Below are 25,705 nucleotides of genomic sequence, written 5' to 3'. Positions count from 1 at the left end.
AGTGTTTGAGCATCAGGGAATCATTGTCTGCTAGGTATAAGCAGTTTAGTATCTCTAGGAGACAAAACACAAAAATCTGGCTGCCAGTAAGATATGTCCTGTACATGAATGCATTGGAGGTGCAGCTTTGATACCTCAGGAAACCAGCATTGTTTTAAATTCTTTCATAAACCTTGTTTTCAGGACAGGACAGGAATTATCATAGAGAAATCTATTCTAATCTAAAGTATTTTGGAGACCTGTTGTCTCTTGGTGGACCAGGTTTAAAGTGAGCAAAGCAGTCCCCGGTGATCTGGGGCGGAGGGCAGGGGGATCACATGGCAGGTCTATGGATTGGAGCTTAAATACCCTGTAGGCGTGGTTCCACTTGGTGGGCTTTCTTAAAGGGGCAGGGTTTGGAGAGGGAGGAGGGGATGCCGAGGCAGAGCTTCCAACGGAACAGTGTGGACATGCAATCCTTGTCTGCTGTCATGGTGCAGTGCAGTTCCTGGCTCCTGAGTGATAGGCACTCGGTAACATTGGACGGAAATGTTTTGATCAGACAGTGAAGGACCACAGTAGTGTTATTAACACTGTGTGCTGAACAGTGGGCAGTGCACTTTGTGTATGCTATTCAGTCACAACTCTTCAGCTAAAACTAAAGCCTAGAATATTAAAAAATATATATGGATTAGGCCAGATGTGGTGGCTCACACCTTTGTAACCCTAGCACTTAGGGGGCTGAAGCAGGAGTGTTGTGAGTTCTGGGTCAGCCTGGGCTACATGGTGAAACCCTGGCTCACATAAAAAGGAACAAACTTCTCAGCAGTCACTGACATGGAAAGAAGCAAAATTAGACTTTAAGCCTGCCTCACCTCCCATGCCAGGTTCTCTGCCTCCATAGTCTCTGTATGCATCTCTTCTTGGTATAGACCAATCTCATCACCTCCCATCCCAGGTTCTCTGCCTCCACAGTCTCTGTATGCATCTCTTCTTGGTATAGACCAATCTCATCACACCCCAGTGCCAGGGTCTCTGCCCCCATTGTTTTTATGTATTTTTTTCCTTTCTAGTTCTTCCCAAGTGGATATGCCTTTGCCACTGGCTCTGATGATGCCACTTGCCGGCTCTTTGACCTCCGTGCAGACCAGGAGCTACTGTTGTATTCTCATGACAACATCATCTGCGGCATCACTTCTGTGGCCTTCTCAAAGAGTGGGCGCCTCCTGCTAGCCGGCTATGATGACTTCAACTGCAGTGTGTGGGATGCGTTGAAAGGAGGTCGGGCAGGTTAGTGATGTGGCCAAGGCCGGTTCTGTCTTACACTGGGGCCTGCTGGGCATCCTGGAGCTTTCATAACAGCAGCTGGGTCCTCTCCTTCATATTCTTCATTACCTTTGAGGGTAGTTGGAACATACACCCTGTTGAAGAATGACATTGGGTCCTATTTGGTAAATTAGGGTCAAGAGCAGTGAATATGAATTGGTGCCATCTTTCACAAACCAGTTCTTTTTCTCACATCTTGGCTTGTTTACTTAGTATTCTGAGACATGTTCTTATGCTTGGAACTCAGTGTGAAACCCATGCTGGCCTTGAGCTCCACATCCCCCTGCCTCAGCCTTCCAAATGCTGGTTGCTAGTGAATGCCACCATCATGCCATGCTAAGCTGTCACTTGGGGCTAAGCCATCGTTCTCTAATCTGACAGGAAGCATGGTTTCTGCTGCGACTCATGCTCTTGAGACTGATCCCGAGGACAGGCAGACTGTCTTCCACGCCTCAACAGGAGCCCTCCACTGCAGGTCCCATTAAAAGACAACATAGCAGCCATACTGGAACTGGGATTAAATGGAGGGATTTTTTTTCTTTTTTAAAGATTTATTTTATTTATCATGTGTACAGTGTTCTGTCTGCACGTATGCCTGCAGGCCAGAAGAGGGCGCCAGATCTCATTACAGATGGTTGTGAGCCACCATGTGGTTGCTGGGAATTGAACTCAGGACCTCTGGAAGAGCAGCCAATGCTCTTAACCTCCAACCCATCTCTCCAGCCCCCATAAATGGAGGGATTTTTAATGTTAACTAAAATAATTTAAAATTCTACTTCAGGAATCAAATGGCTGTGTGTGCATGGTTCGTTACTACTATAACACCACATTCTTCTTCACCCCAAGAAAACTGGTAGGGTGCAGTGTTGTATGCCTGAGACAGAGGCAGGAAGATCACCAGTTTGAGGCCAGTCCAGGCTATACATCAAGACCCCCCCCATCTCCAAACCCAACTTTAAATAGCATGCCTGCATTATTACCAGTTTTTTTTTTTTTTACACACATACTTCTTCTCTGTGCTCCCCACCACTATCTGAGGCTGATTCCAGAGGGAAGCTGGGATCACAGTTTAGCAAGTCAACTCTGATCTCCATTTTTACCAGTCTCAACTGTTTCTTTCTTCCAGTCAGGAGATATGTTAGTGGCCTAGTGACTGAATCTCTAGTCTTAAACTGGCACAAGATTATTATGTGACACAAGATGGTCATGTGACAGGTATCAGACAGCAGATGGGGGGTGTCACTCCTACTGGCCCCTTGCTAATGCAGTTCTGTTTTGACACACTTGCCCCCCCCCAAGTCCCAGAGATCCCTGCTGAGGATCTTTTTTTTTTTTTTTTTTTTTTTTTTTTTTTTTTTTTTTGGTTTTTCGAGACAGGGTTTCTCTGTGTAGCTTTGCGCCTCTCCTGGAACTCACTTGGTAGCCCAGGCTGGCCTCGAACTCACAGAGATCCGCCTGGCTCTGCCTCCCGAGTGCTGGGATTAAAGGCGTGCGCCACCACCGCCCAGCTTGAGGATCTTGTAAAGCTCTGTTGCTGCCTTGTGCCTCTTTCGCTCACTCCCCACCTTTAGAAACTCCCAGGGTTGTTGAGGTCTGCACACACAGGGTCTCAGCTCTTCTAGGAGTAATTTTCTGCAGCCAGTTAACAAACTGCAGTTCAGAGTTTTATACCTTGCAAGTCGAGTTTTGAAAAGGATCTGCTGCCCAATGCCAGCCACTCCGTAAGGTATTTTGTATTTGGCTGTTAATCTGCTCGTATCCTAGCTCATTTCTAAGATATGCTCAAGTTTCGGGTTTGCTTTGCTGATAGCTGTCCTCCAGCTGGTTCAGCACAGTGTCTCACTTCACAGCCAGATCCAGACTTGGGAACCACTCCCTTCACTGCCCTTTCCAGGTGACCGGCGAGGCCACCTCTGGGCTTTCTGTCACGTTATTTCAACCCCGTGATGGTAAAGTGCCATTCAATGCCAGACTGGAGATACTACAGGGAATATTTAAACAGGATAAACTTCTGAGAGTGAAACTATGTTTAAAGAGAGATGTTAGGTTCTGACATTGCATTTTAACCTCAGAGTCCCTGACAGCTTCATGATTAGGAGGGCGTCTCTGAGGGGGCCAGTGACTGTTCACACATTCTTTGCCACGAGATAATGAGAGGATATTCTCCTTTTCATTTGAATAGTTGCATTTTTCACTGAAAGCTTGAGAATTGTTCAGTTTGTCTTGTGCAGTAAAAGGGATGGGTGAGTCTCAGATCACTGCAAAACAAACAGAACTTAATGAGCTCAGTGGCTTCATTCAGTTATAACTAGTTTGTTTGGTGCTCAACAGAAAACTAAATGAATGATTTGGGTCTGTTCTGGAAATAGGATGGAAGGCAGCTCTCTTGTTCTTGTGGGAAAAGTATACTGTATTGAACTTCCATTTAAAAATGTGTTTTTATTGAAAGACAGTTCAGTAGCAAAACTGGACTAGCACGAACTTACTGGAGATGTGGAATTTGCCTTTACATTTGTTTCCTTTCCTAGAAAGGAAAATTACGAAGCACCCAGGTTCAATAGCACACGTTTGTTATCCCAGCACTTGGAAGGTAGACCCAGGAGGATTAGGATCTTAAGGTTATCTTTGGCTGGGTACCAAGTTCAAGATCAGCCTGGACTACATGAGACCCCTGTCTCAATTTTTCTTTTTGTATAACTTCTCAAAAATTGAGAACAAAAATTGATGTGTTTTTGTGTTAAAAAAAAATCAGTTAACCCGTGGTGTGTTGTGTCCTGTGCCTGACTTGCCCTGACAGCAGTCTCCCCAGGATGCCTCTCATTTTTTAAATCACTGTCTGCGCTGTAATGCACAACTTTTTTTTTTCTTTTTTTGGTTTTTTGAGACAGGGTTTCTCTGTGTAGCTTTGCGCCTTTTCCTGGATCTTGCTCTGTAGACCAGGCTGGCCTCGAACTCACAAAGGCACAACTTTGGCAGTTCTAAAAGTCCAGTTTTAACCTTGTATTGACCTTTCTTTGTAGGTGTCCTTGCTGGTCATGACAACCGTGTTAGCTGCTTAGGTGTCACTGATGATGGCATGGCTGTGGCCACCGGCTCCTGGGACAGTTTTCTTAGAATCTGGAATTAACAGTGTCATTTTTTTTGTTCTCCAATGGTTATTTGGAGAAATCCATGCTACAGCCTATAGCTATGAGAAAAACTCTACCTTCTATTTGCGGATGAAGATGTTTCTATTGAAATGACTACATACGAAAAGAAGCTTTCAATAAACTACAACCAAATGGTGTAAAAGGAACCATCAAGATGAAGGTCCCTTGCTGAGGTCTAAGGGCCGGGGTATTAGCTAAGCAGTTGTGTTGACTTTAACCCCGACAGACTCGCTTGTGCTGGTTTTCTGTAGATTAGAATAGACACTCGTTAGCAGATGAGCATTGTGTTTGCATTTTGTCAGGGACTCCCCTTGAACTCTGTCTATATGAAAACGTCACATTTTTAAAGTGTTATCACGGAAGAGCCAGGACTCAGGATAGGCAGAAGTGACAGTGTAGATATATGTGCTGTCTGAAGGAGTCCCCTTGGGTTCTGACGTTGCATTTTAACTTTAGAGTCCCTGATGGCTTCATGACTAGCAGGGCTGAGAGGTGAGGTGGCTCTGAGGGAGCCAGTGGCTGCCTGACACAGTCTTTGCCAGCTAGGAATCTAAGTAAGTGCTCCTTTGAGTCTTTGAGGGGGCAGGTGATGGGAAGGCAGGGGGTAAAAATTTCACTTTGACACAGGAACACATTGAAGTGTCATTACAGTTTATTATTAATAATCAGTAGACACTGGCATGTAATTTTTGGTATTCTAAAAGGCTGAGCCCTTTGGACCTTTGGATCTTGCTGTTAATTTCACTTTCAGAAACCAAGTGTATAGAATATACTAGTATTTCCGGTTTGACAAAACCTGACTTGTCCCTGTATCTGAAGACTTTTGCCCAGTATTCTCTGTAATAGGCAGGAAACTGTCTCACCTTTTACATTCTTGAGAAACGTAAACTCATCCATGCCACTGGCACTAACTTACATGTAGTAAGATGGCTTCATGAATTCAGTGTCAAATCTATTGCTTTTATCTATAGTAAGTGTACCCTTAAACTTCTGCTTTCCCATTGGTGGTGCTGCAGAAGGAATCCAGGGCCTGGTGCCCGCCAGGCAACTGCTCTGCATCCCCAGCTCCTCTGATGGACGCGCTCTGCTGCCGTGCAGTGCTGTTCTCCATAGCATGACACACTTGTTTCCAAGTAGCTTACTGCAGGCTGTGTGGAGCTGAACCCTCGAGCCTGAAGCATTGTTTCAGAGGGGTTCGGCTCGCAGCAAGCTGTCCAGTTGCTCAGTAAAGTGTCTGTCATTGGGCTGTCCTGCCTCCAGACTGAACAGAGATGCCTCTCCTCTTGTTTTCTCCTGCAAATTTAAATGACTGACAAGAGTTAAGTCTTGCTGGGTGCTGCCTTCATGGGTTACTTGGATGTATACACATACATTGTTTTGTAACTGAGTAACATGTAAATTGCTGTTTAGCAGTTTTATTGTTAAAGTTGAGCACCTGTAACTATAACCTTAACAGTCCCAAACTGTTTCTGTGACTTTTCATCCTTATACTGTGAATGTGCCTATGTATGTATCCGCTGTGATAAAATCAGCATCTCTGTTATTAAGGTCAGTTGCTCTTAAGAGACTACAGTGGACAGAGCCTCCTCCCACACAGCTCCAGGGTTGGACCTGAGTGGGGCAGAAAGGGAATGAAAAGCAGACACACAGACACAGAAAGCTGGGGTCATGTAGACTGGGCTCTCTTGTGGGGAAACTGCAGCTCCCAGGAAGGAATGTGTTACATGGAGTAGCACAGAGTTGGTGCTACTATACACAGATGAACAAGGAGGCAGCGGTTACAGTGTGCAGCTGGGTCAAGGAGACAAGGATGGCTAATCTCCGTAAGAGCAGCCTCTGCAGGGAAACAGTCTTCATAGGGAGGGGTGCTATGGTGGACTTTTCTACATAGTCCATCAGCATTCATACCCAAGCCAGGAGGGCTTTGCCGTTCTTCCACGGGTCTGGAGCAAGGGTCCTTGACACAGGAGTACCCCTGTCAACAGCACACATGCACTCAGGGCTTCCTTTGCTCCCTATAGGATAGAGGTGAACTGAGATACAGTACTGAAGAGAAACAGACCACCAATGGCAGGTGTGAATGTGTACCTCAATCCTTAGTTTCTGGGACACCTTTGCTCTATTTGTGAATTAGGGAGGTCACTTCGTAAAGCGTAGCTCTCGGAAATAGGGCACAATTTACTTAAAAAAAGAAAAAAGAAAAGCCTGACAGTGGTAGGATGGAATCTAGCCTTGCTTGTACCTGTTGCCTCTACCACCAGGCTACATCTGCAGCCTGTCCCACCCAAGCCAGAGTTGAAGCACTGATCAAATCACTCCCCCTAAAAGGGTATGTGTCTAAGTCTGCTGTGTAGCTCAGAATTCATCCCAAACTGTTCAGAACAGCACTTCTAATATGTATTTAAAAATGGGGCTAGTGATTAAACCTGGGGTAAAGTACTTGAAGCACAAGGCCCTGGGTTCAGTCCTCAGCTGTGTGTGTCGGTCAAAAGTCATACTAAAGGAATTCTATGGCCCTAAATGTTTTAAAATGGAATTTAGGGCTGAAGAGTTGGCTCAGCAGTTAAGAGCACTTGTTATTCTTGCAGAGAACCTGGGTTCAATTCCCAGCACCCACATGGCAGCTCACAACTACCTGTAACTCCAGTCCCAGGGGATCTGACTTCCTTGGGCACCAGGCATATTAATGCATGCAGGCAAAACATTCATACACATAAATCTGTTTAAAAAGGAATGTACTTTCATGTTATGGAACCATGATGAACATGTGGCTGACAGCACACAGCACTGACGTTTGACACAGCACGTCAAGCTGCTTTCTACTGGTTGGTGCCTTTAGGGTTTCTTTGCAGTTTGTTGTGGCTAAATAAATACATTGGATTGCCTGAGACTTCTCGAAATTAGCCTACATATGTGCCTTAGCAGGTTGACGCATAGCGTGCATAACATCAAACAAAAGTCATCTTGAGATGGACAAGATTTTTAACATTTTGCCATGGCTCCTGCCTTGGCCTCTGACTGGGTCCACAGGCATTCCCCACGGTGCCGCTTTCCCCGAGAGTATTTAAAAGGCACACGTGCTTTTCTAAAACAATGTGCCCACCATGTAGTTGAGTAAATGCCTCAAAGTGCTGTTCAGCAAGGCCTTCTCCACCTGGAGATGAGCAAGCTTCATTTTGGCAGCTTCACTCCATGTACTATCCCAGGCCCTAACTAGCTTGTACTTAGAAGTGATACACATGTACTGTATTGAATTCCAAGTCCACAAATGCCAAGTCTCGTCAGTAGCTGCCATTTTCATTCAGACTTAGCAAGTTGATTGATGTGTTTCTGTTAAGGAATTTTAATCTATTAAAAAAGAAGTGAACTAGCACACGCCTGTAACCCTTTACCTGGGAGGCTGGGACAGAGGGATCACTGAGAGTTGAGGCCAGTCACCAGGGCTAGCAGATGGAAACCTTGTCCCAGGGGCTGGAGAGATAGATCAGTGGTTAAACCTGCTTGCTGTTCTCACAGGGGGCCTGAGAACAGTTCCCAGTGGAGGTGGCTAACAACTGCCTGTAACTTCAAGGGATCCAAAGCCATCCTCTGGCTTCCTCAGACGCCTGCACACACATAATTTAAATCCTTTTTTAGAGGAAAAGAAATCCTATCTTAAAAACAACCATAAAAATGATCATTCTGTTGTTGAAAGTACTCGCCAATCCTGTTGATAATTTAGATTTAGTAGTAAAACTAAGACTTTGTTTTAGAAATGAAACTATTCAGGGAAATTATGTGGATGTGAACGTCCTGTATTTTAAACCGTTGACTAGCCTAGAAAAACTGAATAAGCAATCCCCCAGATGGACCTGCCATCATTTCAATAAGGAACATTCTTTTAGAATCTGCAGATCACATCAGACTTGTACAAATACTTAAGAACTGTGTCCAGATGTTTCTTCTCTGGCCACTGTGGAAAGCATGATTTCAAACGATGTCTTAGCTTCCGTTAGAAATGTAAGAGCCACCCACAGGTAAGCCTGTCATTTGACAAAGATGGTCTTCAGTCGGATCCTGTGGTTCGTGAAGCACACAGCAGCTCGCTCCTGCTTTTCATTGGTTCAACAGTGCTCACAGGAGGTCTAAGTCAGCACTGTCAGCCACAGACTGATGGAGCATCTTGTATTTAGGAAATATTTTCCATCTTCAGAGTTTTCTGAAAGGTTTTTTTTCTTAAATCCAATGGCTGACTTCATAAAACAGGTATAATAATGTAGCATCACAACTAGTATGAAATGTACCCAACAGAATCTTCCAGCACATGGTCTGTTAACTAGGACTTCAGTGGCACAGCGGGAGGTTGTGCAAGCCTTTCTGTCTTTATACAGTGGTGCTCTAGCCTACCATTTCTCACCCAAGAGGCTTCTCTTTGAACATCTGCATCGTCTCACTGAAGCCGTGAGATGGCCCACACCTCAAGTGTGTCCTGAAGCTGATTTATGTACTTTCCTATAAGGCACCTAGGAAATGTCCTCAAGTATTTTCCACAACGAAGCCAACTGACTATGAATGTCAGGTATATGTCTAAAGCTTTACCATACAAGCAGAGGACTTGTGCCAGGATTCAACAGTAGTCTGAGATATAGCAGTGACTCACTCCTTTATTTGTACAGTTGCTTGTGAAATGTTGTAGTGAGCTGGTCCTGTAATCTGTAATCAATAAAGTGCTTTTTATCATCTTTCATTGTACCGTGTTTTAAGTCAAATTTTAGTAAGATTTTTAAAGTTAAGCTCCAGAACTAAACTCAAGTCCAGTACTTCCTTGGTTAGCTCCTCTTCCTTTGTTTAAATGCTGTCTTTATTTTTTTATAAAAAAAAAAAAAAGGAAATAAGGGAGGGACTGGAGTGTTACTGACCCAAAGCTGGCTTTCATTTTCTTAAAGCCACAGATTTCTCATTCACAAGTAGGTTGTTCCTCTCCTTAGTGGGGCATAAGAGTAGGTCTGTAATTCTAGTGATTGGGAGCTAGATGCAGGAAGATCCCAAGGTTGAAACCCTGTCTCAACAGAAACAACAGCCATGCTTCCCCCGTAGCTCCCTTGGGATAATTTAGTTCCATTTTTAAAATTGAAAAATCTATTAAATGTTTGTATTGACCTCTAAGTTCGAGGCCAGCCTGGTCTACAGAGCAAATTCCAAAACAGCCAAGACTACAGAGAAACCCTGTCTCAAACCAAACAACCAAAAAGGTTTGTATTTGTTCTATCTGTTCAAGGAGTCCTGTTGGCTGGGTACTTACAAGCTGCATGCCTACCACGGAAACCCTCTCAAACTGCCACTGACAGTGGTACACCAGGGCCCTCACCCTGTGACTGGCCAAAAGAACTAAGTGACAGTAGAGAAGTAATCAGGGCCTCCTTCCAATGTAAGAGAACTTAGATGACTCCCATGGAAAATGGCAGGGAGTCACTAACAGAGATAAATGCTGCATTTCTCAACTAACAGGCAAATAGATTTATTTTTATCTTGCAAGCTTGTATACTTATAAAAGTGTTTTGTAAAAAGTTAAAGTTCATACAAAGTTTATAAATAATACTGTAAACACACACAGTAAATCATCAAGTATGTATGTAGTAACTGAGCAATAACAGTCAGGATTACATTCTGTGCATGCGAGAGCCCAGCCACAGGTGTAGTCTTCTCTGGTAGGAAGCACACTGTTCTCAACAGCCCTGACTTGATCAAACCCCGAGAGCCACATTGTAGCATGCTAATAATGTGGCCAGAAGTAAAAGTGCTCTGCAACTTTGTAGCTTAGGTTGGCAGACCTCCATTTCAGAGAGTAGTTTTTCATGTAATTTTCACCTAATCCCACCTGGTTGCCTGTACCATTTGGGGGGTGAAAAATCAGCAATAAAAGCAAAAGGTAGTCATGTGTGTTTAAATTTGAATACTGCAGACCAAAACCCAATTTTCCTAAAATGTAAGTAATTCTGAAACATTTCTATGGTCTAAATAATGGTATATGATATTGTAACATTCTTCAAATACCTTAAAAATAAGAAGTGTACCTAGGGCTGGGTGTGGTGGCGCATGCCTTTAATCCCATCACTCAGGAGGTAGAGGCAGGTGGATCTCTGTGAGTTCGCGGACACCCCAGTGGGAGTTCAGTGTCCCCTGGATGGCAAAACTGACATCCAGGAAATACTCAAAGGTTAGCACTTTACTTTTCATAGTCAGGTCAGAGAAGCAATCTTGCCTTGCCATTTAAAAGTATTTCCACACACACTGTCAATCAGCCTTTAATATAGAGGCACACATAATACCTGAACCATAAACATTTCGCAAACAGAGTGATCATTTTTAATGGGGCCCAAGGAAATTCATGTAATTAAAGTCAAAGCTTCCAGTGGGGACAAGCCCCGTGTGTCAGTGAGATTCCTCCTAAGGATCCATTTGTCACAGTCATGCCTCCATGGTCATGTCACCACACGCCATATATACCTCCTGTGTCCCACTTGGGCCACCCCTTCCACACCTTCCACCTCATGTTTAGGCAGAAAAGCTCTCCTTGCTAGACTCAAGGCTGACAATGTTTCTAAAGAGACAGAGCAGAAACCAGACTCTCATACTTCATGTGTGACTATAATGACAGGCCTTTCTACTATTTCACATCAGTTTTAATGGGAATAAAAGAAAGGTAAAAACTGTGTTTAGTAGTGGTTACATCCTTGCTGTGAAGGCAAAGTGACCGCAGGACACCCAGGAGGAGCCCACACTCCCTGGTTTGAACAAATCAGCTTATAAACAAATTCAATATTCCCATTAAAGAAAGCATCAAGAACTAGTGAAGGAGGATGAAAAGATCTCTAACTCCTGGATGCCAGGAAGCAGTTACCCAGAATCAAAGACAGAAAGCCCTGGTTGAGAGCTGCAGGACCCACCCTCAGGGGCTGCACAGTTGGTTCCACTGTTTTCAAGGAATCCATCATTTAACCCACAGTTCAGTCCTCACTCTAAACTAAAGCTAATGACGCATTGCAACACTTCAAAAAGTGCAACCCCCCGAGACAGGTCATTACCACAGTCTCTGCAAGGCATCAATACTCAGAGTTAGTAATTCATACTGAGGTCATTTCATAAAAATAGCTCTCCCCATCGTCCAAGTCCGCTTCCTCCTACAATGCGATCATCACAGCAGCCTCTGTGGTTAAGATTCTTCATTGCTTGAGTGTAGAAACTGCTTCGTAAAATTCTCCAGCTCACTTTCAAGTTGAACGGCTTTATTTCTAGTTAAAAGACAATGAATAAAACACCACCCTAATTATTCTAACAGTCAATGAGAAGAGTACATTCTATCCAAACTTACAAAGAGCCCTCCAAGCAGCTGTGGCCATCCTTAACTGAAACTCATACATGACTGTTACCGTGTGTGCTCCTGCTATGCTCACAATGAATACGACCTCAGAGTCTAGAGCGATAAGAAGACAGAAGTCATGGACTTCAATATTCAAACAGCCTAACAGCTTAAACAGGAGTCACATCTTAAGTCAGGGTCAGAACTGTAAAGTGTACAGTACGGAATGACTTACACTGCATATGCAAAGAAGCTGGCAAGGAGCACATTAGAACCATACTTGGTATAATCGATTGCCTCTGAGTGGAAGCCCTAACTGAACTGCCAGGCACAGTCTATGCAGCATGTTCTCAATCCATGCTAGGGCATGTACTCACAAAGAAGGACTCTATTGTTTTGTTGTCTCTGAACATGTGACTGAGGTCACAGAAGTGAAATGTGCATACGCAGGTGAATATAGTTCTTCAGGCTGAGCCTGAGTTGGTAATTGTGATTCAGACCAGCCATGTCTTGCTAGGCCAGAATGAGCATCAGACATCACCCCTTGATTGCACTGTGGACATTATAGAGTGTACTTAGACACATGCAGGGCTTACAGCCCGGTCTACACCTGGGCTCTGTGCTGCAGCCTGCTGTTTCTAAGCTGGAAACTGGCTTGGCATGTGAAGCTACAGGTAATCTTAACAGTGGACTCCATGAAAACAAACAGCTGAGCACTGTGCTGCACTGCACCTCTGCAAAGGCTCTTCCACGAACATGAGCACTGTGTTGACACCACATCTTCATTTGTCTAATTACATATGCCCTCAGAACTCAGGCCACAAGGACAGCCCTCCAATCTGCAAACACTGGCCAGAAAGCTGCTCTCTGATGTAGAGCTACGTGCAGTGCGAGCCCTGACTCGGCAGTGTTGCTCAGACAGTGCTTAACGCTACTCCAAGACATGCTGGCAAGCGGCTGTGGTTAAGGAAGTGAACACAACTGCCAGTCAGACCTGACGGTGACACTTCCACTCCTGTCCCAAAGGATCCATACTAAATCAGAACAAAGTGCAAGCCCCATTTATCAGGACACCTGCGGTTCACTGCTTCCAACGCAAGTGTCCTCCTTCCTCAGAAAGAACAGGGCCTCTGTGGTGGGGATTTTTGTTCATTTGGTTTGGGTTTGTTGTTGTTTGCTGGGTTTTTTTGAGTAAGGTCTCATGTGGCCCAGGCTGACCTTGAACTTGCCATGTACCTGAGGACTACTTTGAAGCTGTTCCTGTCTCCTAAGTGCTGGGCACACAAGATGTGTGACACAATGCCCAACTGTCATTTTAGATTACTGAAATTCTGTTCTAGAAAAGAATCATCCCAGCCTAAGAGAGAGTAAAAGTCCTACAAAATTCCTTCTAATTTTGATGGACTCTCCTGCTGCAATTGGCTTTCACTGAAATTCCAAAGCATAAGGAATTAAATATGAACAGTCCTTGTCTTCTTGAAACGATTTATTTCTATCTTACGAGTGTCGTGCCCACATGTATGGATATGCACCACTTGGCACGCCTGGTGCTGAGAGAAGCCAGAGGTGGCATCAGAGCTCTTGGACCTAGAGTTACAGGTGGCTGCTCGGTGGCCATTGCTGTACAGACTTTTCAGCTTGATGAAGTCCATGTAGGTGCTGGGAACCAAACCCCAGTAGGGGTCTCTGCAAAATAGCAAATACTCTTGCTGAGCCATCTCTCCAGCCCCAAACATGGACACTCTGAATTTAAAGCAACGGAGATAGTTAATTTAAAAGTTCTAATGCAAAGTCATTAGTGACTTCACATAATAATCTTAGATGTGAGATGAAATTACATGTTCATGTTACTGAGAGGGAAAAGTTTACCTTAACAGCTTCGAGTTGTTTTGTATTTTCTCCAGTTGATCTATTTCTTTGGATAATCTAGCAATTTCTTCTTCCAGATGTTTTTGAGTAACATCAACTTGTTGACACAGTCGAGCAAAAGTGGTAGCCATTTCTCTAAAATAAAATTTAAAAAAATTATGTAGGTTTCTAAAAAAAAAACCCAAAACTTTGTTTTGTTTCGTTTTTTGAGACAGGGTTTCTTTACATAGTCCTGGCTGTCCTGGAACTCAGACCAGACTGGCCTTGAACTCCGAGATCCACCTTCCTCTGCCTCTGGAATGCTGGGACTCAAGGTGTGCACCACTATGCTCCGCTAAAGAGGAAAACTTCAATAGCTAAGCTGGGAGGCCAGCCTGGCCCCTGTAAACTTAGGGTGACTGCAGGCTCCTTTACTTTGCCTCAAGGCACCATGCTCGCGAGCCTGGGCTACAGCTGCCACAGGCGTGAACACAAATGAACTGCAACTGCAAAGGAGACAAAATGCTACCCGTGCTAGAAGGAAAAGGCAGCACCCGCAGGACAGAGGTGCAGGGAAGGACCACCCACGGGACTCATAAAACTGAAGAGCCTCTACAGCAAAGGACACAGTCAACTGAGTTAAGAAACCCATAGAGAGTGGGACAGAATTTTTCTCTGCTATAAATCTGACAGGATTAATACCAGAATTTAGAAAGAACTCAAAAAAAGTCAAGAAAACAAACCACCCAAGTAAAAAAATGGGCTTTAGATCTGAACATACTCCTCAAAAGAAGAAAAAATGGCTAAGAAATATCTCAAAAAATATTCTACATCCTTAGCAATCAGAGACATGCAAATTAAAACTACTTGGAGGTTTCACCTTACCTTAGAGCAGCTGAGATCAAGAAAATGACCGACAACAAACGCTGGTGAGGACGTGGTAGAGAAAAGCCTCATCCATTACTGGGACTGCAAACTGGTGCAGTCCCATGGAAATCAATGTGGAGACCTCTCAAAAGCTAACAGCAGATCGACCATGTGACCCAGCTGTCTCACTCCTCAGCAAACGCCCAAAGGACTCAACATCCTACTTCATATGTACTTGCTCAGTTCATTGGCACTCTATTCACAATAGTGAGAAATGGAACACATAAATGTCCTTCAACTGATCAACAACTAGATAATGAAAATGTGGGACATATACTGCTCAGCTGTAAAGAAAAATGAAATCATGAACTTTTCAGGTAAATGGATGGAACTAAAAAAGATCATACTGAGTGAGGTAACCCAGACCTAGAAAGATAAATACATGTTCTCTCTTATTTATGGATCCTGGCACTGAATCCTTATCACACACGCACGCATGTACACATGCACCCAATTTAAATAAAGTTTTACCACTTGGGATGGTAATATTCTCCACAAGAGCCATAGAGTGTCTAACAAAAACCCCAGTGCCATACGTAGCAAACCTCGCCTTGCGTTGCTAGGTAGGGGGAATCCAAGCGAATTCCCCAAACAACACAGGCTACTGGTGTTGCCCTTGGTTGCTTCCCAGAACTGGAGTGAAAGACTATTGCTGAAGACATCACACACTGGACAGACTTGGTGGAACTGCCTAGAACTGTCATGCAAGGAGCACAAGCTCTAATGCCATCAAAGTAGCTATGCATGCAGGATGCCTAGGGACAAGAGCAATCAATAGTCCTGCCAGGCTATAAAGCCACAACAGTGACCCACTCCCCAAGATAACTCCAACAGTGTTATAGCTTAGGGGTGATCAAAGGCTGCCTAACTGGATTAAAGGCCCGCTCAACGGAAGAAAATTCATGTCTAGTACTATAAACCTAGCCAATCACTGGTGGCTAGTGAGGTCACGGACCCTAGAAGACTAAAAGAGAATATTGCTTTCCTAAACCAGTATAATTTCTAACTCCATTCTTAAAACTTATACTTATATCCACGGGCAAGTAAGTGTTGCTCTCAGACTCTCACCAAGGGAGCTTCTTTCTGTAGTAGATGGAGACTACTACTATTATAATTACTATTTCAGAGAACAATAGACTGTGGGGTGCCTGCCCTTAATGATCCATCTAGACTGCAACCTCCAAACCTAAGGCTCAGGGGGCCCTGCTGAAAAGGGTCTAGAGAACCAGGACATCTGCTGCAAGACATGACATGGAAGCTGCACCCATGAAATGTCAACAACTGGGTCACCTAAACAAGAGGTGCCTGGTGACAGTAAGTAGAGGATCTAGTAGTGATAGTAACGCGCCGATGCAGATGGGGGAGCTCACAGGGCTTCACCCCAGGATGAAGAGCTACAGGCAAGTAATGGCTGCCGGGAGAGGGGTGAGATCACAGAGCCAGCCCTAAGAACATACATATGAACAAACTAAAAGGACTCAGTAGAGTGTGTGTGTGTGTGTGTGTGTGTGTGTGTAAAACAATAAAGGAAAGATTTCATAAACGTGGGGGACATGGGAGGAGTTGGAGGGGGAGAGGCAGGGTAAAAATGATGTGAATACAGGATGCACACAGGACATTCTCAAGAAAATGATAGAACACAGACACACCAGGAGACACTGTCACAGGAGATGGCATTTCCTCAGAAGCATAAGAAACTTACTCTTCTCCTCTGCTCAACAAAAACAAAACTGTTGGGGCGGCATCCTTTTGTGAGATAAATCACTGAGCAATGTGTACTACCAGAAGCAAAGGCCACGTTTAGTCTGAGTGCTAAGGACAGTGGCTCTCAAGAACGGTGTTTGTATTTTACCCAGGAGTATGGCTACTCAGTGTGCACCGCAGATGTAATTATCTAACACTTCTCTCTGCAACTGTCTATACACTATCATTTTCTTCATGCTACCAAATCCCACCATGACATATCAAGTGTTTTTCATTCTGTTAACATTTTATTAAATACTGACATTTGCCTAATATGTCATAACTAATTATTTGTGGTTGCCTCCATTATAATGTAAAGGGAAGGCCAAATTATCTTCCAACTTTACATTTCCCATAATTCCTACAATTATGTTGGGTGATTTTTTCTTAAAGAAAGGGAGGCATGGAGCTATACCATTTATTTGTAAGACCTTCACTCAGGCCCAAGTATCTTCATCAGAGAAAATATCTTCCATTACACAAATAAAATTACAAAACAAGAGTTCCAAAAGTATTTGGTGCATATGGCATGAACAAGTCTCTCAACCACAAATCTCCTTGTTTTGACCTTGTATCTCAAACAGATTTACCTGTTAATTCCTGTCTCTTGACTAAATCATTCCATACACTACACCACTGCAAAGTGATTGGCTTTAGAGCTAAATGACTGATGACATCATTCCCAGAATTCCCAATTACGCAGATTCTAATCTCTGCAAATTTATAGCCCTGTCCTAGAAGTCAAAAATCCCTCTAACATATATACTGTCCACACTTTCATGTTTTTTTTAAAGATTTGTTTGTTTGTTTATTATGTATGAAGTGTTCAGCCTGCATGTATGCCTGCACACTAGAAGAGGGCATCGGATCCCACTATAGATGGTTGTGAAACACTCTGTGGGTGCTGGGAATTGAACTTGGGACCTCTGGAAGAGCAGCCAGAACTCTTAACCTTTGGGTCATCTCTCCAGTCCTCTTCATGTTCTTGAACACATTACCTTCCTCCTCTATCTACCTCTTCCGCATGTTCAAACCTCATGTACCACCCACTCCCATGAACCCTTATTAAAGGCTGTTCTTTTTCAGGCTTCACCTGCTGAACCACCCCCCGCTTCTACCACTTTCCCTTACTTGAAGGATGACATTCACTTTGCTTTGTCCTTCTGTGCATGTTACCTCTTTAAGTTCAGATCCTCTGGGGCTATTTAACTCTGGCTCAAATGCATTTAAATATAGAACACTGCACTGTGGTTTAAAGGGAATTCAATAATTTTTGTTAATATTTAATTGTTATAAAAGCAGAAACTAGGGGTTTGGAGAGAGGAGTCTGTGGTTACGAATAGTTGTTGCTCTTGAAGAGGACCTGGGTTTGGTTCCTGGCACCCACACGGTGGCTCGGCTCCCAACTGTCTGTGACTCCAGTTCCAGGGGATCTGATGCCCTCTTCTGACCTCCGAGGGCACTAGGCACACATGTGGTGCACAGACATATGTCCAAATATGGCCCAAGAACGAAATCACATGAGAGTTCTGAGTGCTTGTGAGAAAACTCCGAGAAAACAGGACAAGAGTCTTATGACCATTGTTCCTTAAAAAACATGGTTCTTGGAATGTGTTTTTGTGTCCCTCCCAGGTGTAGCAGATAGGAGTGAGTTTACTTCAGATTATTCGTTACAACTGGCTATTGTTATTTGTTGTTTACATGTCTCTATGGAAAGACATGTTCTGCTGCATGAGGCTTGTCCACCACGTGCACCTTGTCCTTGTGACTGCACACTTCACTCACGTGACTCTTCTTAACCTTCAGAGTATAAACTGATTCTCTGAATAAAGGTGGCTACTGCATGAGATTTCAGTCTGCCTCCTTTATTGCCTCCATTCTCCCAGGTCCCACTACCTCTATAGCAATAAACAGATGTATATGCAGGCATAACACTCAAACCCATAAAATAAATCTAAAAGACAAAGTATTTTTTAATGGTGGGTATGGTAGCCTTTTCCTTTAATCCCAGCACTCTGGAAGCAGGGACAGGAGGATCTCTGTGAGTTCAAGGTGAGCTTGACCTACAGACTGAATTAAAGATCAGCAAGAGCTACATCATGAGATCTTAACAACAACTTAAAACAGAAAAAAAAAAAAAAAAAGGAGAAATTGGATAGACCTAGACCTATAAGAAAATTATCTTGAAATCTAAAAACCAATACTGTTACACACTTCAAGTTTGGACTATGATAGTAAAAAGCATGTTCTAGTCATCATAAAATCATCAGGGCAAAGTGGACTCAGGAGGCTGAGGCAGGAGGACTGCCATGAGTCAGAGGCCAGCCTGGGCTCCAATAAGACCCTGTCTTAACAAAACAAAAACAAATGAAAATCAGGAGTCTGTCCACTTAATTGAGCCCACTTAATAAATGCTACAAATTCAATCTTCATGATGAAGGAACCAGCATCCTAATAGGACCACACCTGAGCACAGCCCTGCTAAAGAACTGTTTGTTAAACCCGTCCTGCCTTCTAAAGGGTTCTATGCACCAACTTCCAAATGCTCAGACCTAATCCACCAGGGCGTGAGGAGAGGAGTGCTGACAGGTGGGAGCAGACATGTGGTCATGAACTTCAGCGAGCCTCTGTGGAAGCTGTACCTTCCTACTTACTGCTGTACTTGGTGGCTGCAGTTTGCACTTGTGAAGCTCACAATCATCTGCAGCTTTTCGGTTGCATAGTTCACAAACTGCTGCTTAAATGCTCTCTCTTTAGCACGGGTGGTCCAGGTCAGCCTTTCATACAGATACAAAGCTCCATACATACTTAAGGAAACAGAGATGAGTTTCCAGCCCACTGTCTTCCAAATCTGCAAGATAAAGTCACAACTCACTGTAGAAGAAAAAACACTGGGAAGGGACACACTGAAAGATACTGTGACTCCTGATTCATCTTCTAAAGATGCATATACCTTCCTCATAAGGAAATTGGATAGAAAAAAATATAAACATCAGGATGGACTTTCACAGCTTTCCATAACTGATAGGCTCAATCAAGCTCCCTCTTGCTCTTTACAAAGATTTTATTTTTATTTTCCATGTGTATGAGTGTTCTGTCTGCATACAGGAAATGTGTACCAGGCGTGTATGTAGTGCCTGTGGAGGCCAGGAGATAGCATCAGAACCCCTGGGACTGGAATTACAAATGGCTAAGCTGCCATGTGGGTGCTGGGAACCAAACAGGGGTCCTCTGGAAGAGAAGCACATCTTAACCATCTCTCCAACCCCAACTTGATATTATCTCCAAAAAAAGAAAATTATTTTAGGTTGAATGTTTTGAACACTACAACAGCACATGTATTCTGTTAAGCAAAAAACTGAGCACGACTTACTAATAATCTTTAATACTTAAGACAGCTCCCACTGGTATTCAGAGACAGTCACAGAGGACATCTTGTTTGGTGTTAAAGATCAAACCTAGCTGTAGATGTAACCAACCGTCTTTTTAAGTAAGAAACACAGAACCAATGCAAAGAAGAAAGCCAAGAGGTCAGAGCTAAGAGCTAAAACCTTACCCTTCCTCCTGCAGTGGTCCTACCTCTCCGAACTAGAGCTACTTTCTGTGTTAAAGTCTTTATATAGAGTTTCTGTTCTGCCTTCTCATTGGTTGTAAACCCAACCACCTGACCGCCTTGTCACAGTCTGTCTGTATAGGCCTCCAGGTTTTCCATGCTTGGTATTGAGATTAAAGGCATGTGTATCCAATACTGGCTGTATCCCTGAATACACAGAGACTTACCTAGCTCTGCCTACCAAGTGCCGGGATTACAAGCGTACGCCACCACTGCCCTGCTTTCCTATGGCTTGCTAATAGCTCTGACCCCCGGGCAACTTTATTTATTAACATACAAATAACATTTTAATACAAATAAAATATCACCATACCTAGCCCTCACAAAAGAAAGGCAAGCTCTCTATCAACTTGGATTATGAACCTATCCCCATTGGTACTTTCTTATTATGCCAATATATAAATACCACTTACTTGTGGGCTGTGGTGAGAATAGGTCATTTTATTAAAAGTCAGATAAGGATAGGAGTATAATTCAGTGGTACAGGCCTACTTGGCATGTGCAAGGTTCTGGGCACTGCCCTAAGGAAGGCAAACAAGGAGCAAACAGAAACCAACTCAACGGCTGGTAGGAATTCCATCTTAAAATTACAGGTAGGGGTGTAGGTACGTAGGGGTATGTGCATGCGTTCGCGTATGTTAAGTTACAGCTGTAAAATCTTAGTCACACCGGGCTGTGGTGGTGCACGCCTTTAATCTCAGCACTCAGGAGGCAGAGCCAGGTGGATCTCTGTGAGTTCGAGGCCAGCCTGGTCTACAGAGTGAGATCCAGGACAGGTACCAAAACTACACAGAGAAACCCTGTGTCTCGAAAAACAAACAAACAAACAAAAAATCTTAGTCACTACTTCTTTGTTGCTGTTGTTTGAGATAGGGTTTCTCTCTGTAGCCCTGGCTGTCCTGGAACTCACTCTGTAGACCAGGCTAGCCTAGAGATCCACCTGCCTCTGCCTCCCGAGTGCTGGGATTAAAGGTGTATGCCACCATTCCCAGCTCTTAGTCACTACTTACAACCTACAAATTTTCAGATGCTTGATAGTTCTTGAGAATAGGATAATAACTTTATTAAAAGTACTGTTTCTTACCACTCCCCCAACAACTATGATGCCCATGGAGGTTCTAGATGTGAGGGACGCCAATCCTGTGATCAAGGTGATCATGAGCTCTTCCTGGGCTGCATTATCCGGCGTTGCTGGATTAGGAGGAGCAGTGGGAGTTGAAGCTAGAGATCTAGGGAGCTTAAGAGAAACAAAACAAAATAGTTAAATTTATAAAGTTGTTTTTAAAAATTAAAACAGATTATAGGAGAAAAGATTCCAAAAAATGAGCAGAACACAAATCCATGAAGAAAATAAGAATGCACTAAGAGTTTTTTTTGGTTTTTTGGTGATGGTGGGAAGGGGTGTGACAGTGTCTGACATGGTTGCCTAGGCTAGCCTGAAATGCCAACTCCAACTCTTCCAGCTTCAGCTATTCAACTGGTGAGATTACAAACATGTACCTTCACGACAACTAGTTTCTATGATGTGAACTAATGATAGAAAGAACAATAAATTTAATAGTAAATCAATAGGAATTAAACCTGGCTTTTTAAGATTAACTTTTCTTATTTTTAATTACGTGTATGTGTGTATGTGGTGTACCCCAAAGATAGAGGTTTTGGATCCTCTGGAAGTTGCAGGCAATTGTGAGCTGCCTAATGTGTTTGCTGAGAACTCTGAAAAAGCAGTAAGCACTCTTAACCACTGAGCCATCTCTCCAGCTAATTCCATCTCCCAGGAATCAAGACTATTTTTTTTTTAAGAGTTGAAGATATAGCTGGGCGGTGGTGGGGCACACCTTTAATCCCAGCACGCGGGAGGCAGAGGCAGGCGGATCTCTGTGAGTTCAAGGCCAGCCTGGTTTACAGATTGAGATCCAGGACAGGCACCAAAACTACACAGAGAAACCCTGTCTCAAAAAAAAAAAAAAAAAAAGAGTTGAAGATATAGTATAGTAGTAATACTGTGTATTTAGCACATGCAATGCCCTAGCTCAAACACACACACACACACACAAAATCAAAAGCATAATCATTAAAAAAAAGCAAAAAAGCCAGGTAAATTAAACTTGAAAATTAAAACCTGGGACCAGTGAGATGGCTCAGTAGGTGAAAGTACTCTAAGTCAAGTCTGACTGTCTAAGTTTGATCCTCAGAAGCCACGTGGTGGAAGGAGAGAACCAACTATTCCAAGTTACCTTCTGACCTCCATATCATTGTGTCTGATCCTCTCCAAGATACTCATCAATCAATCAATCAATCAATCAATCAATCAATGTGATAAAGCATTTTGAAAATAAAAACCTTTTAGCTGGGTGTGGAGACTCATACCTGCAATTCTAGCATTCCAGAGATTGAGGCAGGAGGATTGCCATAACAAGGCCTCTCTGGCCTACACAGGCCAGTGTGAAGATCTTGTCACAAAACAAAACAAAATGAAAAAATAAAAATAAAAATAAAATCTACCACCACAACAAACCAACCTTTTAAATTTCAAAACACAAGAAGATTAAAAGATAAGCCACACATTAGAAAAATATATTTGGACATCACTTATCTGTAAAGTAAATTTACATGCAGAAGAGAGAAAGAATCCCTTAAAACTTAATAGTGGCCAACTAGTACAACTAAAACATGAATAAAAATATTGCTCAAAAGAGGAACACACCCGGGCAGTGGTGGTACACGCCTTTAATCCTAGCACCTGGGAGGCAGAGGCAGGTGGATCTCTGGGTTTGAGGCTAGCCTGGTCTATAGAGTTACAGGACAACCAGGGCTACACAGAGAAACCCTGTCTCAAAAAACTAGAAAAAAAAAAAAAAACAGAAGAACCCCATTGCATATATAATCTACATTTTCTCTTTATTTTTGTGGGGCATATACTTTATTGAAAACTAAATGTTCTTGAGACAGAACATCATACCTTCAATAAAGGCTCTTATGAACTTACACATAAAACTACATTTTTCTTAATACAGTCTTTTGCTGTTGGACAACTGCTTTGGTCTCATAATAGCTATTGTGAATAGTGCTGCATAGCTGCTTTTGAAATGCTGTGAATGTGCATGCATTGTTATGTGGCTGTGCATGTGTGCCCTCATGTGGCTGTGTGCTTCACTTCTGGGGGTACTCAAGGTACTGCTAGGCCATGCAGTAACTTGAGGGGAACTTCTTTTTATTAGAATTCTCTCTTCTTCCTCCCTCCTTCCTTCCCTCTCGGCCTGGTGTGTATGTGTGTGTGTGTGTGTGTGGGGGTGACCTTGAATGTATAATCTTCTTGCCTTTACCTTCCAAGTTCTGGGACTATAGGTGTGTGCCAGCATGCCCTGCTATTTTAGGTGTTTAGACAAGGTCTTACTTTGTAGCCCAGGCTGGCCTCAGACTTAATGACCCTCCTATGTCAGCCTCCTGAGCACTGGCATCACAAGTGAGTATCACACCTGGCATTTATGTTTATTTTTCTGAGACTTTGACAAGTTATTTTCCAAAGTGGTCGCATCACTTTCATTCTGCCAGCCAGCACTGTGAAGGCTCTAGTTTTTTAGGTGTGGTTTGCACACTTGTTACTGTCCATCTTATCCTGGTGAGTGTGAACTGATATCTCATGGTGTGTTTGATTTACACTTCTCTAATGACTGACTGAACGCTTTTTCATATGCTTATTAAATAAACCCTTTTTGTTCTTCTTTTGTGGGGGGAGGGTTGAGACAAAGTTTCTCCTTGTAGCCCCGGCTGTCCTGGAACTCACTCTGTAGACCAGGCTGGCCTCAAACTCACAGAGATCCGCTTGTCTCTGCCTCCCAAGTGCTGGGATTACAGGCGTGCACCACCAACACTGGGCTTGCAATGGAATTCTTTCAGCACAAAAAATGATGAAATTCTTTCATCATTGCAGGAAAATGATATAACTGGAGAGAACCATATTACATGAATAAATGGTATGAGAAAGACAAGTACTGGATGTCTTGTCTCATTTGTGGGTCCTGGACAGGACAGGTACACACATCATGTATACACTGGGGATATACAAGGAGAAGCACACTTGTTTAGGAACAAAGGGGGCCAATGGGAGGGGCAGAATGTAAGAACACAGTGGGCAGTGGAGTACTGAAGGAGGTAAGTAAGAGGCCCAAGAACCTTTAAATGGATATAAATTCACGGGGATGTGCATATAGAAAACTATCTTAAAATTGCTCAGTGGAGCCCACTTAAGTCTAAAATAGCAGTCTCACTCTCACTGTCCCCCACTGATGTGCGACTTCATCACCTCTGCAGGTTTCTTGGGCAATGACTTTCTTGCTAAGCCAGCTACCACACTATGGGCCAATGGGTGATGGAGAAATAAAATGAGTTCTACTTGTTCTAGAAGTACTCTGCCACCTGGAGTGAAGTGCTACAATACTGACACTTGGAAGCTAACCCTTGAAAACATCCTACATGAGCTATGCCCAGGCACCTGAGACGTTATGGAACTTTCCAGAAGGCAAATCCAAATTGACAAAATTGACTTGTGGTGAACCCACAGATGTGAATGATGACCTGCTGCTATAAATGGGCAGGAGGAATCTTTGGAGAACAAAAATGTTCTTTTTTTTTAAACAACTTTATTTTTAACTATGTGTATATGGGGAGGGTATGTACAGGTATCTACAAAGGCCAGAAGATGGTATCAGATCTCCTGGGGCTGGAGTTACAGATAGTTGTGAACTATCCATTGTGGGTGCTGGAAACCTAACAGCCCCAACAGAAATACTTTAAGACTAGATTATGGTGATGTTTTTATTTATTTTTATGTTTACTATTTATATGCACATGTGTGTCTGTGTGAATGCACGGCAGGTGTGCAGGTGTCTTTAGAGACCAGAAGAGGTCATCAGATCCCTGGAGCTGGAGTTACAGGTTATAAAACACCCAAGGTGGGAGCTGAGAAGATACTCAGGTCCTCTGCCAGAGCAAGTGCTTTTAACTGCTGGGCCATCTTTCTAGCCTCTGGGATGGTTTTTACTCCATAAATTTCCTCAAAATTATAGTATTAACAAAATTTAAAGCTTATTCTAATTTATTGAAGCCTAGAACCAAATTTAAGAATATACAAGTTTCTTGGTCCATAAAGATGGCACTGGGGGTAAAGGCACTTCCTGAAAAGCCCTAGGATCTGAGTTCAATCCCAGAAGCCACATGGTAGAAGCAGAAAACTGACTCCTACATGTTGTCCTCTGACCTTCAGCTGTGACACATACATGCCCACAAACATGCACATACATACAAACAAGCATGCACACATACACAAGTAAGTAAACAGAAAAGACTCAAAATTGAACGTAGAACCATTTACATCATTCATAGTATTAATAGGCAAACAAAAACCAACTCAGAAGATGCTTGCTGAGATAGACATGAGCTCATAAATAGGTAAGTTCGAGTAAGGCAGCTTATTAGAGAAATCTGCATGAGCTACATAAGAGCACCAGCTGGTAGAATCAAGATGCCCACCTGAAAGATGGGCTCTGAGAGCCCAAGCAGCACCCTCTGTGCATTTGTGGAGCCCAGGAATCGATGCACAAGGGAGGACCAGCCCAGGGAAAATCGAAACACAATGTCCTCTTGAAAATCGGAACACAACTTGTGGCAATTGAGATCATAGCTGAGATCAAACTTTTTGCAAGGAATCAGTGTATGAAGTTTATTCTGTATACCGGCTGGAAGCAATGGTTTCAAGTTTTCTGGAAAAAGGATGACATT

At 43.2% G+C, this 25,705-nt stretch overlaps 2 protein-coding genes across 5 annotated transcripts in view; one reads left to right on the top strand and one right to left on the bottom strand.

Moving 5' to 3' along the window:
* LOC131912844 (guanine nucleotide-binding protein subunit beta-4-like) overlaps positions 1-4,600 on the top strand; it is a 34,732-nt gene extending 30,132 nt beyond the window's left edge. Inside the window, exons 7-8 of the mRNA XM_059265089.1 lie at positions 1,053-1,269; positions 4,326-4,600. Coding sequence (XP_059121072.1) covers positions 1,053-1,269; positions 4,326-4,432 — 324 coding nt within the window. The 3' untranslated portion in view covers positions 4,433-4,600. The remainder of the gene's footprint in view (positions 1-1,052; positions 1,270-4,325) is intronic.
* A 5,335-nt stretch (positions 4,601-9,935) lies between these two features.
* Mfn1 (mitofusin 1) overlaps positions 9,936-25,705 on the bottom strand; it is a 47,124-nt gene continuing 31,354 nt past the window's right edge. For all 4 annotated transcript variants that reach the window (XM_059265332.1, XM_059265329.1, XM_059265330.1 and 1 more), the window contains 5 exons: positions 25,457-25,686; positions 21,009-21,161; positions 18,966-19,162; positions 13,663-13,797; positions 9,936-11,725 (listed from right to left, as the gene is read on the bottom strand). In XM_059265332.1, the coding sequence (XP_059121315.1) occupies positions 11,647-11,725; positions 13,663-13,797; positions 18,966-19,162; positions 21,009-21,161; positions 25,457-25,686 (794 nt within the window). In that variant the 3' untranslated portion in view covers positions 9,936-11,646. The remainder of the gene's footprint in view (positions 11,726-13,662; positions 13,798-18,965; positions 19,163-21,008; positions 21,162-25,456; positions 25,687-25,705) is intronic.

Source organism: Peromyscus eremicus, chromosome 6 (genome assembly GCF_949786415.1).
Source record: "Peromyscus eremicus chromosome 6, PerEre_H2_v1, whole genome shotgun sequence".
NCBI lineage: Eukaryota > Metazoa > Chordata > Mammalia > Rodentia > Cricetidae > Peromyscus > Peromyscus eremicus.
The sequence above is the reverse complement of the archived record's forward strand: the minus strand, read 5'-3'. Positions and strand labels throughout refer to the sequence as shown.